A 19,036-nucleotide genomic window follows, 5' to 3' on the forward strand; every position below is an offset into this window, starting at 1 on the left:
TATAGTAAAGCTCAAATGTTTTCATGTGGCTATCCTTTTTTCCTTTCCTTCTCCAAAATCCCCCCCCCCCCCCGCCAAATATCCAAATATGGAAACGATCTAGTTGATTTTTTTTTTTTTTCCTTTTAGGCTATTGGTCCTGGGCTGGGTATCTAACACTAGCGAGGCCAAAAACAGTCCATTCCAGAAATATCGACTCAGGACTGACAATCAGTTCATCTCTCTTTGAATGCCTGCAGCATACAAAAGTTCAGAAGCAGTGTCCACATTTTCTGCCAACTGAACCAGGAAAGGGGAGAAATCCAGTTATAAAAGAGAGAGAATGAGGATGTGCAGAGAAGCTTGAGCCCAGAGTTAGGAAACTGAGTGCTCAATCCCAGCTTTTCTTTGAGTCCAGCTGCATCCCTGTCCTGGAGTCCAGTGGCACAAGTCAAACCCTTCTCAATAAATCCCTGCTACGAGGCTAGTTCAAACAGAGTTTCTGATACCTGCACCAAAGTCAGTCCTCATCTACCCCCCTACCCAGTACATGACAACATGGCGGCTCAACCACAACCTGTCTTGACAGCCTCGTTTCCCACTGTTCTCACCAGCCCTTGGTTTAACCGCATTCACTCCCCTGCATCAAAGTCAAAACTTTGGACTTTTGAATGGAGGTTTCTGGTGGAGAGGTTACATAGTAGAAGCTAGTCTATTTTTTATATTTTTGTAACAATTGCTTTTTTCATGAGGGGATGAGGGGTTAGTATTTGTAGTCTTAACGAGTCTAGTAGTTTTTTATAAATCTCTTCAGATTATAAATAACATAAAAACTTTGCAACGTTTACATGATTTTTTAAAAGACGCTGTATGCACTTGGTTTGCTTTTAAAATAAAAATGTAATGGGTCCCTGGAGGCGCCACCCTGCTCTCTGGGCAGCACTGTGATGAGCGCTGTCGGCTGGTCCTTCCGTTCACACATCTTGGAGCCCTTTGTCCTTTGGGCTCCATTCTCTGTGCTCATTGTCCTAAGTAGTTGCCTCCTTGATTACATTTACCATATTATCGTATAGAATTCCCGCTCATTTATATATTATTTTATAAGTTCAAGGACATAGTCTTATTCGTTTACATAGCTCAATGCCCAACACAACTGAAAAACATATGGCAAGTACTTAACAAATGTTTGATAAATCAGATTATTCAAATCAATTAGTTCTTGCTACATAGGCTCTGCAAATTTGCCCCCGAAAGACTTGACCAACTTACTGGTTTAATATCTGATTAAGAAAGCAGTCTTTCATGAAGAATGTAATTTTCTGTTTCAACAGAATAACTTATGTCTGAAATAAACTGACCAGGTAAAGTAGTATCAACTTCAGAGACCCCAAGTCCCCATCTACACTCTCCTAAAGGGCCTGAATCAGTGACCTGATTGTAGAAATTGCAATCTTATACCTACAATGCACTTCCTTCTCTTTTTTCTCATATATTTTATAATTATTCATTCTGTTAAATTGTTCTGCCTCACAATCTAGAGATGTTGATCACTCTTACAGTATTTGCTGTTTGCCCTGAAGTGTTCTTAAAATAAGTTGATTACTCAGGCATACAAATTAGAAACCTACCCTATCAACCAATTTTAATATTTGGGGTTTTTACTGAAAAGTCTTTGTTTATTAATGTTTATTTATTTTTGAGAGAGTCAGACAGAGCTCAAGTGGGGGAGGGGCAGAGAGAGAGGGAGACATAGAATCCAAAGCAGACTCCAGGCTCTAAGCCATCAGCACAGAGCCGGACGTGGGGCTTGAACTCATGCGTCATGAGATCATCACCTGAGCCGAAGTTGGATGTTTAACTGACTGAGCCACCCTGGTGCCCCTTTCTGAAAAGTTCTCTAACCCCAAAGTAGTTCCAAATAGATTTCCAATAGGTTAGTTTTTGTTTCTAATGTATTATACTAATGTATAATTACCTGGAGGCCAGGGGGAAAAAAACAATTTTTTTTGTTTTATTCTGCAATCATCCTAACAACCAAACAAAGGGAATAAAACACAATTTCTTTATGGCAAACCTGGTTTATTGAACTTCATAAGGGAAACATTACAGTGACACTATTCCACAATGAAATTATTTAACTTTAGATTTCGTGAGGAAACATATTAGCAATATACTGTCAATAAAGCATCATCATTAATAGCTAACTACATTAGATTCTGGATTAGCTTCCTTCAGTGTTCTCAAATTAAGACTTTTCCAAAACATATCTGATGTTTTCAGTTAAAGGTCGCAGTTAAAATAAATTCACATAGGAGTTACAAAATGTGTGACTTGTGCTTTAAAAATTTATAATTATTTGTTTGATAGCCACCATTCTGGAAGTGATTTCTCAACAATGAAATGTTTTATAAATTTTTTGGAAAATATCTAAAAGCTTTAACCCCCAACTGATAAGTATGCTCTTTTAAAAAATAAAAACATATGTAGAAAAAATTAAAACAGTAAATCATTACAAATGAGATACAAATATTTCAAAATTAATAAATATTAAAGTGAAAAACTAAGTCCTTTCACAGAACTGTAAAGGATACCTGTTACTAAGTTCTTAAAAAAAGAAATAAAGTTAAATAATTTTTTTAACCATTATTAACAGCACTTAAAAACAGAAATGTGTGTGGAAAGTTTGTAAACTTTCTTCCCACACTTCAGAAAATGGTTTAAAAGCAATAAACAGATTCCCTTCTTTAAAAAACTGCTACACCCACCACAATTAGCACAGTTGTCATTGTTTTACTATAAAAATAGTTACAAAGCAACATTAATTTAAATTCAAACCATTTTTTATTCTAGCAAGATAAGAAAGTGGATTAATCTCCCTAGACACAGATAAAGCCAACCTGTTTTTCCTTAAGCTCTAATATTTAAAATTGAATAATTATTTTCTAAAATTATAACTTTCAGTTATTTCATTTAATAGAATTATCTTGTTTTTATAATTAGATTATCCAGTTAGGACCACCATAATGATTAAACAAAAATCCTAAACTACACTAGATAACATAGTTCATTGATTTACCACGTTCTGAAAATATTCTAAGTACAATCATCTTTTGGCTTAATTACCTCTAGAATTATCAAGGACGGCAATCTATCAGAATCAGTGAATGTGCACCCTTCAAAGTTCATGGCTTACATTCCATTCATGTAATAGCTTTATATGCAAGCTTACTATTTTCAATGTGCAAAGTCTCAAACTCAAAATAAAAGTATTTAGGGTAAAAAAAAACTTCTTGAACTATTCTTTCCACAACTGAGGGAGAGAGACAAGGTATTTTTCAATATTTATTTTTCATACTGAGGAGGAATAGTTTGTTGTGACCATAAAATTTAAAGATTTAAAAAACTGATATACTGTAACACAATACTATTACAGAAATATATGTGGACTCATAGCAATTAGAGGTATGCCTTCAGAGCTACACTCCAAATAGAAGTTGAGTTGTTAATTCAACCTTTAGTTATTAAATTAACTGACTGTGGAAGAGAACAAGAGATACTATGCCAGATATAGAGCCTAAAATTACGAAGAGCTAAGAATAGGTCTCCTGTGGTAGCCAGGAACCACGTTTAACTATTTTCCTCCCAAGTTACAACTCCTCAAATGTTTTCAATTGGTTTTTCACTAAAGATATCAAAATAAAATATAAAGCACCTTATTATGTCACTTCATTTGCATTAAAGTCAGACTTATTTTTGTGTATTTTAACAGAAATTAGTAAGAAAACAAATTATTCTTTTAAAAGTAACAATGACTTCTGTAGATATGATTGATACTGATTAGAAATATCAAGCATCTAGAATCATTGGAAAAGTCACTCTTTATGCACTGAGAACCAGAAAACATTCCATGCCTTCTCCTCCCACTGGAACGACATAAAGTCTTGGCTCTAAAATGTACCAATAATAATGCAATTAAATACATCAATAATACAAAGAAAGAACTATAGGCAGAGGCAAATACCAGTTTTATCCTATTGAGAAAACTTCCCATTCAAAGGACATACCTAGGAAGTATGTCCTAAACCTTTAATTTTTTTTCAATCCCATGAATACAGGATTGAACAGTCACTTACTCCTAAAATACTATCACGCTCTCATCTGAAGCCTCCTTCTTTGGGTTCTCAATGGAAAAATGTTCTGATTCATTCTACCTTTGCTTCATTTTCAACCTCACATGAAAACCAACTTTTTCCCTGTGTTGTCACAGTGACAAACTTAATTAAGTAGATACAAAATACAAAAAATCAGCATGACAATGATAAATAGTAAAGTGTCAGGATGATCCATTATACTTGAGATTAAATCTTATGACTTATCACTGTCATACTCCAAAAGTATTTCTTTTGTCAAAATTAGATAGTATAATAAAGACTGTTACTTAGCACCAGCATGTCATTGCAGGCTTTGGTTCAGGCTTCAGAGTAATTCCGTTATCGGGGGGTTGACTAAGCATTAATGGTTTGTGGCTCTTAAGTTTATGAGCCAAGGTCATAAATATAGCTTCCACATGGTCATTATCATTGGGGTTTTTCGCAGAGGTTTCAAACAAAGGCATACTATGTGTGTCAGCAAATTTCTGTGCCAAGTCTGTAGGTACTTGAATGGCACTTCTCAAGTCGCATTTATTTCCAACGAGAATCCGTGGTATGTCACTGGCTAGTAAATGTTGTTTGCATTCTTCTATCCAAGATGGTAGGCTATGAAAAGTAGCCATGTTGGTCATATCATACACGAAGACAACAGCATGTACATTTCTGTAGTAGTGCTGTACCATGCTCTTTCTAAATCGTTCTTGTCCTGCTGTGTCCCATAACTGGATCTGAAAGTGCAAAAGGAGAGAAAACTGAACATTTCATTCCAGTGTCATACATATTGAAAATTTTAATCAGCTCTGCATGGTCTTTAGTACGTCTTCACTTACATTACTTTGTTCCCTTCCATAATGCCTTTTCAGTGTAATTTATGGGATCCAGATTTCATGAACACTAATTACCTCACAATTAATGCAAGTATCAGAACAAATATTTCAATTTACCATTTAAATTTCAGTAAGTTAAATTTGTCTGGAGGAAATTTACCTCAAAAACTGATTCTAAAATATTAAATAAAAATATATCAGGTTTTAACAAACACGTTTACTGTCTAATCCCTGTAAATTTGGTTACCATATGCCCTTCTCTACCTTTCACTAGACTAACTTTAAAATAGACTTAGGACAGATACTAAGAGTCATTAGGTCTAGTCCCCACACTATATATATATGTATATATGTGTATATATTATATATACAATTTATACATAATATAGATTGTATATATATATGTAATATAAATACAAAATCCTCCTTGAAAATTATAAAAGGCTAGAAAATCACTTATTTAACCTAAACATCTCAACCAACAAAACTATTCCAATATCTCCCAGTCCAAATATGGGGGAGTTGAGGAAAATAATATCTAAAGCTAAATATAAGTCATGTGTTATAATTATCTTAAAATACTGAATTACCTTACCTTTGTTTACTGCCTAAAGAAGTTAAATGATGAGGATACTGATCTCAGTGGAAAAGACTAGAGGTCAATTTGCTTAGATAACTTTTTTTTTTAATTTTTTAATGTTTTTTTTTTTTTTTTTTTTTTGAGAGTGAGAAAGGGACAGAGCATGAGTGGGGAAGGGGCAGAGAGAGAGGGAGACACAGAATGCGAAGCGGGCTCCAGGCTCTGAGCTGTAGGCACAGAGTCTGACACGGGGTCCAAACTTACGAACCGAGAGATCATGACCTGAGCCGACATCGACGCTTAACCAACTGAGCCACCCAAGCGCCCCTTGCTTATTAGATAACTTTTGATTGACAGACTTGTACTATTTATAAATATTCACAGTATGGACTGGAAGCCTAAACTGGTGATTTCTCACAAAGCAACACCGAAGTAGAGGGAAATGAGGAGATTCTGTAGATGGCCCAAAAAGTAAGTAGAATATAAGATACAAATTGCTTAGGATATGGCGACATATAGTAAGTGCTCAATTAAGATGTAATGAATGAATAAATACACCTTAAAAGTGTGATTAGGGATGAAAATATTGGTCACCAATCTCTTCCATGGTATCTTAATTTTCTTAAGTTATTGTATTTTTTTTTTAAAGTAATCTCTGCACCCAATGTGGGGCTTGAACTCACAACCCTGAGATCAAGAGTCGCGTGCTCTTCTGAGTCAGCCATGCACTCCCATGCTACCCTAATTTTTATCAGGTTTTTTTTTTTGGTAGTTAATTTTTCTTTGAAGTATTTGTTTATTTTTGGGAGAGTGCAAGCAGGGGAGAGGCAGAGAAAGGAGGACAGAGGATACAAAGCGGGCTCTGTGCTGACAGACTGACCACAGCAGTCTGATGTGGGGCTCGAACTCACGAACTGAGAAATCATGACCTGAGCCAAAGTCAGACGCTCAACAGACTGAGCTCCCCAGGTGCCCCTAGCAGTTCTTTTTGAGACCAAATTTCTCCATTTCCTTAATATTCTCCCTTTTAATTAACATAAGCCAAATTTTGCTCTAGGCAGAAATAAAAAGTATTCTACAAACTTGATTTCTCAGGCTCTTCTAGAACTAAGGGAGGCCAAATCACATAGTTCTAGCCAATAATTTGTAGACAGTCTTTCTTTGGGATTTTCCAGGAAAACTACAGATGTGTGATTAAAAAAAAAAAAGATAGGAGCATTGGGCACGTGCCTTTTGCACCTCTCTCACCATACCCTTTCTGCCTGGAATGGGATATAATGACTAGAGGTTCAGCAACTATTGTATGAGCCTCCGTGGAGAAGAAAGCCACACATAAGAATGGAGGAAGTCTACACAGACCTGGAATCACACAGTACCATCATACAGACTGCTGCCTCTGGTCTCCTTATTCCATGAGAAAAATAAAACCTTACACGGTTAAATCATTATAGCTGAACTTCTATGTAGCTAAATGGCATCGTAAAATTACTTACCATGTACACTCTTTAAAACCTTTACCCCTTACACTCAAGGGGTAATTTACTCATTAAATCACAAGGTTTTGCCTCAATACATTCCTAGAGACATCACAAAATAAATTATTATAAAATACCCCCTTCGTGATGTAAGCAACATAACTGGCAGATAGGCCATAAAGACTTTGTATCATATAAGTCAGAGATAGAAGCAAACAGTTGTCAGCAAAACAAATTAAGAACTACTAACAACTAAACTGTTTAAATCAACGATTATTTATTCAATGCCAACTATGTGCCAGTAGGTGACTATTTTACCTCTAGACCTTGGCTTCTTCAACGGTGAAAGCAAAGTTTAGTTTCAGACCTAAAAAAATAAGTATTAATAGACTAGCTACACTGTGCATGCAAAGAGCTAATAAAGTAAATGTATAATTCTTTAAAAATGCAACTTTTCTTTTAAAAAAAGAAATACAACTTTTTTATCTCAACTAACAGGTTAAGAATAAAAACACTCAACAAACAATTAAAAATGCTTCAAACGATAGCTGTCAAAACTTATTAAACAAAGCTACAATAATAAAGACTTTGTGCTACTAGAGTAAGACTAGGCATATAGATCAACAGAACAAAACTGAGAGTCCAGAAATAAATCCATGTATCTGTGGTCAATTGATTTTCAACAAGAGTGCCAAGACAATTCAACAGGGGAAAGAATAGTTGTTTTAACAAATAGTGCTGGGACAACATACAAAAAATGAGGTTGGACCCCCAACCTCACACCATATATAAAAACTTATTCAAAATGGATAAAAAAACCAAAATGTAAGAGATGAAACTATAAAATTCTTAGAAGAAAACATAGGGATAAATATTTGTGACCACCAGGTTAGACAATGATATTTAAAGCACAAGCAATCAAAGAAAAAATAAATTGGACTTCATCAAAATTAAAAACGTTTGTGTTTCAAAGAATATTATCAAGAAAGTGAAAAGACAACTTACAAAATGGGAGAAAATACCTGCAAATAATATGTGTGATAGGGGTCTACTATTCAGAATACTTAATATCTTTTACAACTCAATAATAAAAGGACAGGTAACCCAATTAAAAAATTGACAAAGAATCTGCACAGACATTTCTCCAAAGAAAATACACAAATGGCCAATAAGCACATAAAAAGATGTTCAACATCATTAGCAATCAAGGAAATGCAAATCAAAAACAAACGAAACGCCATTTTACACTCACATGAAGATGGCCATTAAAAAACAACAACAACAAAAAATGGCCAGTAACAAGTGTTGGCAGAGATGTAGAAAAATTGGAACCTTCATACATTGCTGGTGGGGATGTAAAATAGTACAGCCACTTTAGAAAACAGTTTGGCCGTTCCTCAAAAAGTTGGACTATTACTTACCCATAAAAAGGAATAAAGTACTGGTATTTGCTACAACAAAGGTGAACCTCCAGAATACACTAAGTGAAAGAGGCCAGACATATATTCTGTGGTTCCATTTATACAAAATTTCCCAAATAGAAAAACCCATAGAGATGGAACACAGACTTGGTGGTTGCCAGGGCTGGGAAATGGGGAGAAACTGTTCAGGGTGAGGGGTTTTACTTCAGAGTGATTGAAATATTTTGAAACTAGATAGAGGTGTGGTTATGCAACATTACCAATCTACTAAATGTCAATGAACTATTTACTTTAAAATAGTTAGTTTTTTTATTTGAATTTCACTTTAATAAATTACTTAAAAAAAGAGAGAGTTGCCATATGACCCAGCACTTCCACTCCCAGGTGTATATGAGAAAACTGAAAAGATATGCTCACATAAAAACTTGTACACAAATATTCATAGCAGCAGTATTTGTAATAGCTAAAAGGTAGAACCAACCCAAATATCCATCAACTGATGAAAGAATAAACAAAATGTCCATATGATGGAATATTACTCAGCCATAAAAAGGAATAAAGTACTGAGACACCTGGGTGGCTCAGGCAGGTGAACATCCAACTTCGGCTCAGGTCATGATCTCATGGCTCATTGGGTTCAAGCCCCGCGTTGGGCTCTGTGCTGACAGCTCAGAGCCTGCAGCCTGCTTTGGATTCTACGTCTCCCTTTCTCTCTGCTCCTCCCCTACTCATGCTCTGTCTCTCTCTCTCAAAAATAAATAAACATTAAAAAATTAAAATAAAGGAATGAAGTACTGATACATGCTACAACACAGATGAACCTTGAAGACACTATCCTAAGTGAAAGAAGCCAGACACCACAGGCCACATGTTATAAGATTCTCTGTATATGAAATGTCCAGTAGAGGCAAATCCACAGAGACAGAAAGTAGACTGGTGGTGAGGGTAGGGTAAGAATGGGGAATGACTGTTAAAAATGAGTACAGGGTTTCTTTTTGGAGTTCTGGAAGCAGTGATAATGGTTGCACAACCTCGTGAATATATTAAAAGCCAATAAACTGTATATTTTAACAGGGTAAATCTTATGGTATCTAAATTATATTTCAGTTTTTTAGAGTGATCAAAAAAACCCCACACCAAACTGTATCTTTAACATTTAGAAAGGTATTTGGGGAATAATTTGGATGACCTATATAAAAGCTGTCCAAAGAAACTGCAGCTGACCTTTTCTCTTTTAACATTTCCTGTAGCTCAGGTATTCAAAAACCATTTCATCCATGAAGAATGACTTATAATGTTTTAAGCAGAGAATATTTATAAGTTTAAAGAAAATAAATGAAAAGCACACAAGGAAATATACCAACACATTAACCATAGCTGTCTTTAAGGCAACCTCCCCCTTTATTTCTACTTTTGTTTTTCATAACAAGCAACCACTTCTATAAAAACAAACTAAACATAAAAAATTAATGCTTACACAGAATTTAGACCTGCCTCAAAGAACTGCAAAAGCCCTCAATAAACGTGACGATGAGGATGTTTATTCCTAAGAAAACCGTTTGTTTGTTTTAGGATGGGCCTGCCTCAACAGTACTCTGCTTCCCATCAATCTTGTTCAAAAGCGTGCATGCTACCATATCAAGACTTCCAGGAAACAAGGGGTCTGAAATAATAACTCTTCACACTTTACTGGAAAGCCATAAAAGTAATTACTAAGTTAATGAGGCACTTACAAAGGATTATTTAAAAAGAAGCTTCAGAATTTCCTAACAGAACTGCTGACACAAGAGCTCAGGCAAAGGCACACTGCCACACGGTCTGCAGCCTTCAAGCCTGCATGGAACATGAGGAGAGGGCAAAGGGTCTGTGGGAAGAGCAGCCAGAGACTCAGAAAAGAAAGGACAGGGCAGGTGACAAACACTGTCAGCCACGAAGGGCAAAACAAAGTTTGACCTAAAGAGAGAGAAACCAACGGGGAGAGACTTGGTAGAGAACAAACCCCATGATGGCTTAGAAAAGTCTTGAGGTTAAGCTTTGAGTAGAGTGGTTCACAGTGTTTAACAAAGGAGAATAACACTTAGGAAACTAAAGAAGTGACACGCTTTTGTCTGGTTTAATTAGGAAGTATTTTCAGAGCAATTTTTCCCAATTTAATAGTTAATATTTTAGGGGCACGTGGGTGGCTCAGTCGGTTAAGTATCCGGTTTTGGCTCAGGTCATGATCTTGTAGTTTGTGGGTTCGAGCCCCATGTCATGCCCTGTGCTGACAGCTCAGATCCTGGAGCCTACTTTGGATTCTGTGTCTCCTTCACTCACTCACTCTCTCTCTCTCTGAGCCCTTCCCCCACTCATGCTGTCTCTCTCTCTCAAAAATAAACATTAAAAAAATAGTTAATGTTTTATGGAAAATGGCTAATGCATGCGCCCATAGATATTACTCCCATTTTAAACATTATATGAACATGAAACATATTTCAATAATATTTCAAAAATCTCTACTTTAAATTCCAATAGAAGTTCCAACAAAAATGTCAACCTTATTATTTGCAAAAAACTAACAGTAGATTCTTATTGTTGATGAAAGTTTTTTTAGTAGTATTATCACCAAAATGAAAGATGATCTGTCTAAACTGATTTAATACTGTTTTTGCCTGACTGAAAATGATAAAAGTATTAATCCAAATGATCTTCCTTCTTTGATCAGCTACCAAATTTCCATTAGTTTCCCTTATCACCTCAATTCTAGATTTCCAGAGTAGCTTACCATCTGATCTCCTTGTTTCCATACATTCAACATGTAATCCCTGAGTACGCCATAGTTTAGAAACGGAGCTAGACATTCGAAAAAGTCTATGGCATTTGCAGACATGGATCCTGCTCTAAGACTGAGTAAGACTTAATAAAAGAGGAAGAAACACCTACATAATACAATGAGGAAAGAGATCATTTAAAGTCTTAGGTAAATTGCTAAAGGGAATTCATAGAAGGAAGAAATAGAATGGAGAAGGAGGGGTGTGATATTTTTGACAGACACACTGAGTTGAATAGGGAAGAATTACATGTGGTGAAATATGGGCAGAGGGAATATTCCAGGCAAGCAGTGGGGCATGCAAGGGGAAAACACAGGGATCAGCAAACAAGTGGCTGGACTTTAGGGTACTTGAAGGAAATTAATGGGAAAAAAAGTTTGAAAGGCAGTCTGGAGCAAAAGGAAGGAAGTCCTACGTTAATTTTAAAAGTTGGAATTTTACAATATAGTGGAGAACTACCCAGGGCATCTGAGGCAGAGAACATTAATCTCCCTAAAGTGCAACACTAGTCTGGCATTTTGGCAACAATGTATAAAACAGGTTCACTGAAGACTGGCCATGGGAGATGAGTTGAGCTGCTGCAACAGACCAGAGGGATTTTTAAAACTAGGATTTTGAAGAAAGGATGGATTACAGAATCATGCATGTAGAGACCCAGCTGGATTTAGGGAGCAAAAGAAAGGGGACGAGGCTGCGAAGATGAGGAGGGATGCCATCATGACAACCTAGGTGATGTAGGGAGAAACAGGATAAACAGATTTGCCAGGGAAGATGAACTCACTTCAGACATTCTAGGCGAAGGAGAGATTATCCAAATAGCCATGTCTAGAAGACAGTAGGAAATGCACAGTAAGACAGGGAGAGAGGTGGGCTAGACAAAGATTTGGAAGTTATCTCCACGGATGTGACAGCTGACACTGAGAGACTACCAAGGGAGAGAATGTAGATAGAAAACCAGGTCAGGGGGCAAACTGTATCTTATTCTAGATTCACTCTCAATTGCTGCCACATTTATCTTCCGAAAACACCTGGACTTTTTGCCATGCATACAAAATAAAGTCTAGACTCTTTTTTTAAATAATTTTTTTAATGTTTATTAATTTTTGAGAGAGTCTGTGTGCACGCATGCGTTTGGGTTAGGGGCGGGGGGGGGGGGGGGCGCGGTGGGGAGACAGAGGATCTGCAGGCTCCGTGCTGACAGCAGAGAGCCCGATGCGGGACTCAAACTCATGAACTCTGAAATCATGACCTGAGCCAAAGTTGGATGCTTACCCGATTGAGCTACCCAGGAGCACCTGAAGTTGACTCTTCAGCTTTCTTTTTCAAACTCTTCACAAACATTGCTACCAATACCTGCATATTCTTCTCACTTGCCACCTTTCCACAAGAACCTCTGATCCCACGGGAGCATCCTGCTAATGGTCCTTATCAGAAAACCCGCCCCCCCCCCCAGTGGGACTGCACCTAGCACCCCAAGCACAAAGGATTCCTCCACCCACACCCAAACAATAACTCAGCACTCACCTGGTTTTGCTGGTCACCTTTTTAGGTATATAAATCTTATCCTAATCTAGGACAGTAATTCATTTATGCACTATATCAGGGTCAGCAAACTCTTTCCGTAAAAGGTCAAAACAGTGAGTATCTTAGGTTGTGTGGGGCTAACATCTCTGTCACAACTACTCCTCTCTGCCACTGGAGCACAAAAGCAAGCCCAAAATGCAGACACGAGCATAGCTGTGTTGCAATACTTTGTTTACAAACTCTAAAATCAGAGTTTCACATAATTTTCACCTGTCATAAAACCATATTCTTACGATTTTTTCCCCCCAACCATTTAAAAAAGTAAAAATCGGGGTTAAGCGTCCGACTCTTGATTTCAGCTCAGGTCATGATCTCATGGTTCATGGATTCATGCTGCTGGGTTCTGTGCCAACAATGCAGAGTCTGCTTGGGATTCTCTCTCTCCTCTCTGCCCCTCCCCCGCTCTCAACATAAATTTAAAAACTTAAAAAATAATAAAATAAAAAAGTAAAAAGTAAAAATCATTCTTAGCTTGCAGGCCACGTAAAAATAGGCAGCAGACCATATCTGGCCCTCAAGCATAATTTGCCAACCCCTACAGTGTATCATAATTCTTGTGACTAACAAAAATGTCATCTTTCATGCAATCACTCATTAAATGTTTGTTGTACCAATGGGGGAGAGGTACTGATTATTTTCCTTTAGTTAATATTAACATCTTGTATTTAACATGGCAAAATGTCATACCTCTGTAAAGTAAGCCATCCCAATGTTCAAATAGAAACTGCTACCCCCCTAGTGAGAAGATGGACCAAATGCAACATGAGGCTTTAATGATTCTGCTGGTGTCTCACTGTAAAATGCTTGTATGAAAGGAATACAGCTAGGTATGATGGGGATACACATTACAAGGATGGAGCATAAGGATTAGGGTTGAGTCTTAATTTAAAAATCAAATGCATTTTTATTTAAGGAATTCAGTTTATAATTTTATTCAACTTCAAAAATTCTGCAAACAAGATTCTGCTCTTCCAACCATACATATATAGTACTTAGGAACAGATTAACAAATATAGACTTTGTTACACTTCACAAAACATTTTAACTGAAAGGGCACTGCCATAAGACACACTCTCTGAAAAATTTCTAGTCTGGAATTAGAAACATTCAACACAATATCTCACTTTTACCAAATAAAAATGTCTAGAATATCATTTATCAGTAAAGTAACATAAAGCTTTCCAGCTTTCCATTGAAGATGAAAAATGAAAAGACATGTCATTTCAGATCAGGCTAAAAATTTTCCAAAGAGAAAATACGTATGAACATTTCAGCAGCACTTGAGATGTATTGCAGATTAACAAAGAAAAAGCAGGAGCAGCACATGACATAATTCTACATTCACTTCAGTTTTTTTTAAGACACTAAAACAGTTTTTTAAAAAAATGTCCAATATATAACATATGGCTGCTTTGCAATGTCTGTGTTTCTTAAAGCTTTGGGGAAAAAAATGTCCAATATAGTCCTATCCTTTCTACTACAGAAATCTCAGAATATTTCTGTAAGGGAGGCACCTGGGTAGCTCAGTTGGTTGGGTGTCCGACTTCAGCTCAGATCATGATCTCAAGGTCTGTGAGTTCGAGCCCCACATTGGGCTCTGTGCTGACAGCTCAGAGCCTGGAGCCTGCTTCAGATTCTGTGTCTTCCTCTCTCTGCACTTCCCCTGCTCATGTTCTGTCTCTGTCTCTCTCAAAAATAAATAAACATTTCAAAAGCATTTTTAAAAAGAGTATTTCTGTAAGAGTCTTTTTCGACCACAAAAGAAATCTTTCAAGTCTTAAAAGTTGGAGGTACAAGTCAATGGCTAAGGCCTTAGAAAGAAGAAAAAGAAACTCAGTTTCCAGGCCTCCACCAACCAAACAGGTTAAGCTGAAGCTCAGGAGGAATAATCCCAGAAAAAAATGTTTTCTCCTTATTCCTCTTTTTTTTTCCTTTAATATCTTTTTTTTTTTTTAATATGCTTATTTATCCTTGAAAGAGAGAGCATGAGCAGGGAAGGGGCAGAGACAGAGGGGAACAGAGGATCCAAAGCCGGCTCTGTGCTGACAGCAGTGAGCCCCACGTGGGGCTTGAACTCACGAACCATGAGATCAAGAACCATGAGAACCATGAGCCGAAGTTGGACACTCAACCTACTGAGCCACCCCGGCACCCTATCATACTTCTCCTAACCAGAAGAATAAACTCTTGCTCCCAGATTCATCCATTTATGGTTCTGGTTCACTTATGACTGCCAGCACTTACCCCAGTAGTTAAGTATTGAACTTAGACACTGGACATGTTTTGTATTTTTTCAATATAAATACCTCTTAAATTTGCACCTGATTCATCTGAGATGTTAAAGTGCAAATGGCAACCCAAAAGTAGGTAAGGAAGGAAATTCCCAACTCCTCTCCTGCCTCCATTCCCTCTACTTATTTCTTTAAAATCATGCTTTTGGGGGAATTTCTCTCACCTTCTGCATATGCCCTACTTTATCTCTGCTTCACACTCTGGATGCACAGCCACAAAAATGATTGTGCCAAAGAGGAAAAATGATGTTAAGCCACCAGAGAAGAATCATCTTAAGATTATCAGTTGTAAATCAGGTGCTTCCTATAGGTTCTCATCTAATCTCATATGGCATTATCCCAATTTTTCAGAAGAGAAAATGGTCTCTGAAAGATTAAGCAACCTAAGGACTACAGTAACCAACCACCCCAGTTCGCCTGAGACCGAGGGGGTTCCTGGGATGTGGGACTTCATTTTAAAACTGGGACAGTCTTGAGCAAACATGGTCACTCTTCTGAGGACACATAGCCCATCCTTACCCTTTCATAGGTTCAGATCTGAGCCAAGCCAGTTGGGCTCCAAAGCCCATGCTCTCTCCCAGGACTTCTGTTTTTCCCCAACTAACCTCTCTCTCAAACTTCAGAAGCCCCAATATCTTCCTCACCCCCAGGCTTCTGGGCCCAACCTAATTCTGATGAAAAATATTCAGTCTCTTCTTACCAGGTCTTTTCCTCTGTAATGCATACAGGTCTTTCTTAACTCCCTATTACAGTATACCCAAAGGACCACCACTGGCAACCTGAATGGGATGATAAAAAATTAAAGTAAAAACTAAAAGGCAAAAGGACCTATAGAAGGCTGATTTCTTTTCAATCCAATTTCTCCTTTACATCATTAGCATTTAAACCCCTTTGAGGATGGTGGGGAAGGGCAGTGGTTAGAGAACAAATAAATTGTTCTCTCCTCAAGGATGTGAGGGAAAGAATGAAGACATGAATCTATACCCCCCCCCCCACCCAGGGGGAACGAGGTAAAGACGAACATCTTAATTTAAAGCAAAAAAGTAAATGCAGTATACGGAAGGCAGAGCTTTTCCTGGGGTCTGAATTAAGAACTGAGAGAGGGTGGCACCAAGAATGCGCTTTTGGCAAACCATGTAGGAACTGTCATGTATAGAATGTTTCTGCAGGAAAATAGATTTTTCTAAACAAGTCAATGTCATACAGAAACTTCTGTGGCAAAACTGCAAGAGAATACCTAACTACTTCCTCAAAGGCAACAAGGTTTTACTTCCACAATGTCTAGGGCAGTGCTCAGATGCCTGTTTAATAAATAACATTTATTAAACGACTTTTCCATGCTTGAGAAATTTCATTTTTTCCTTCGGTCTTACTTCACTGACTCCCAACACAGGAGACACTGCCAATGGATACCTTCTACACTCTTGCTTCTCAAGGTATGGTTCATGGACTAGTTGTATCTGCATCACTTGATTCCGTACCGAATTAGAATCTGCATTTTTAAAAAAACACAAGTTGCCCAGGTAAATCGCGGGGCATTAAAGTTTGCGGAGCACTGCCTTATAAGTTTGTTATAGATAAATCCTTCCAATCCCCAACTCCAATCTCTCCATCGGCTTGAGAAAAAACGGAGCGCACACCTCGCACACGGCCAGCGATTAACCCACAGTGGGGTTGGGAACTGTCACCCCAGGGCGTCCTTCCTCCCTGACAGTCCCCCATCCGCTCACCTTGATGCGCTCCCCATCAATCTCCACCGCTCGTTCTCGGAAATCCACCCCGATAGTAGCCTCGGTGCGGTCCGGGAAGCGCCCGGCGCAGAAGCGGTAGGTCAGGCACGTCTTGCCCACATTGGAGTCACCGATCACGATTATCTTGAAGATACGGGAGCGAGCCGGAGGCAGAAATACTGAAGCCCCTGACACTGCACCGCTGGACGTGAAGCTTGCCTCGAGAGACGACTCCATCTCCGAAGCCATTCTCCGGACCCGCCCCAAACTGAGGCGGAGGAAAGGAGACGCAGAAAGGCTGAGAGATTACGCCACCGCGAGCGAGCGCGCCCAGCCGGCCGGCTCGGCTGCGCAGCGTCGCAGGAGCCACCGCCCTCCAGCCCGGCAACGCGCGTGCGCACCTTCCCGCCCCGGCCCCGCGCAGGTGTGGCGCCCACCAGCCCGCGCTCACTGCTCCTCCCACCTGGCCCGCGGCTCCACCCCGCCGTTATGCGGGCCTGGGCCAGTCTACCTGGAAAGGCAGGGGACCGGCCGGGAGCTGGACGGCGGGTGCGGAGGGCCAGCCAAGCGGCCAAGTGAGCGGAGCGGCCAAGCAGAGCGCCCCAGGCCCGGCAGCCAGGCTGGCCCGGCCCCGCCACGTCCAAGGCTCCCGCCCTCCGGAGGAAGCCGCGCAATCACTCTGGGGGCGGGGAGAGAAAGACAGCTGAGGAAGGAGGTACCACCAGGCACTCTCTCGCGAGAGGGCCGAAGAGCCGCTTTCAACGGGTGCCTGGTGAGGGGCTGTGAGGTCTTCGGAAGGCTGGGATGGCGAGTTCGGCGTTGTAGTCGACGTCGTTGGGGATTCCCCGGACTTGGAGGTGGAAGCGAGTTCCCTTGGCTTGCAGCTGGGAGGTTGTGGTGTCGGCTGTACCCCCTGCCTCCTCCGGACTCTCTGGACCCCGCGAGTTGGGACAGCGACAAGGACTGGAGGGGGTGGGGCGTGAGGCGCAGCCGAGAGGCCGCCCGTCGCGAGATGCGCTTGGGCACGAGCTCCCGGTCGCTTGGGGTATTGCCGCCTTCCGTCGTGGCTGGCGCGTGTTTGGCAGTGAGCAGGTGGGAGTTCGAGGCCGCCTGCCGCCTCGGCACAGAGGACACCCCTTAGGCCAAGTGAGGATATCCACGGGACTCTGGTGCCCTGGGCTTGTTTGGCTAATGCCCCAGGTCCAGAAAGTAGAGCAGATCCCATGCGGGCCACTCGGGGGTATTGAACCGGGAGTCTTCACCAGACGCCCTCTCTAGCGAGAGTAAAACCCATTGTGCCCTAGTTATGTCTTAGTGCCTGCACGTCGGTAAATATTACTGAGTGCACGTAGTTGTCTTCGGCACACTATTTAAGGAAAACATTATTAGACGGGACCACTCAACCTTAAAGAATCTTCTCTGGATTACTGTGAATTCTTCAGAGGAAACCTATCATACATTAACAAACACAAAAGGCCCAAATGTGCGAACTCTGCTTTTTGTGAAAAGTTGTGTTGTTTTGCAAAAACAAGACTGTATTTTTTTCTGTTTGAGCAAATGGTTATGTTCGTTCGTAAAGTCAGGGGCTATGGAGAGGAGGACACGGCAGGATTTAAATAGAGTGAGAGGAATGGTAGAGCACTCCAGAGTTTTAGGAAAGGAGATAAACTGCTTATTCTATTAGATTACATGAAAATGTAGTCAGAAGAAATTAGAGGTAGAACCCGAGTGTGCCCAGAATTAACAGGAATTTGCAAAAGCCTTAATATATAGTAATTTCTGTTGCAGTAGAAAAACTATCCAGTCACTAATATGCCAAGCTATGTTAGCCAGGGAAAAAAATTTACCCGTCTGCTTGAATGTGTATGCCAGTTACATTTATTCAGTTTCCTGCTAGAGTAAATTTCAGATTCGAATTGTTTACTTGTGAGGTTGTTATCACGAAAATTAATCATTTCCCAAACTATTAGAGGGCCTTGGAATATATTCCTCTCATTTACTCTACCTGTCCCATTCAAAGGAGAGAAGCTGAAGATGTAAGACAAAAAGCAGTTGAAGAATTCAAAGCTGTGGATAATCAGGTAATTTCAAAGGATGAGTAAAAAAAAAAGCAGCAGTATCTTTGCACCCTAAGACCCTTGCTCTTTTATATTCAGACCTTTTCAGTTTAGCTCTCGCTAAACTATCA

At 39.5% G+C, this 19,036-nt stretch overlaps 1 protein-coding gene across 2 annotated transcripts; it reads right to left on the bottom strand.

The window, feature by feature from the left end:
* Positions 1 to 2,037: 2,037 nt before the first annotated feature.
* On the bottom strand, positions 2,038 to 17,487 carry RAB33B (RAB33B, member RAS oncogene family). Of its 2 annotated transcripts, none has more exons than XM_058721336.1 (3): positions 17,360 to 17,487; positions 16,849 to 17,116; positions 2,038 to 4,858 (listed from the first exon to the last, which is right to left on the bottom strand). In XM_058721336.1, exons 2-3 carry the CDS (start codon positions 17,095 to 17,097, stop codon positions 4,418 to 4,420), a joined length of 690 nt encoding a protein of 229 aa, XP_058577319.1. In that variant the 5' UTR covers positions 17,098 to 17,116; positions 17,360 to 17,487; the 3' UTR covers positions 2,038 to 4,417. The 2 variants fall into 2 exon arrangements, with proteins under 2 accessions (XP_058577319.1, XP_058577320.1); XM_058721337.1 differs by having other exon boundaries at positions 17,312 to 17,405.
* Between the last annotated feature and the right edge of the window lie 1,549 nt (positions 17,488 to 19,036).

The sequence above is a fragment of the Neofelis nebulosa genome, chromosome 3, assembly GCF_028018385.1.
Source record: "Neofelis nebulosa isolate mNeoNeb1 chromosome 3, mNeoNeb1.pri, whole genome shotgun sequence".
NCBI lineage: Eukaryota > Metazoa > Chordata > Mammalia > Carnivora > Felidae > Neofelis > Neofelis nebulosa.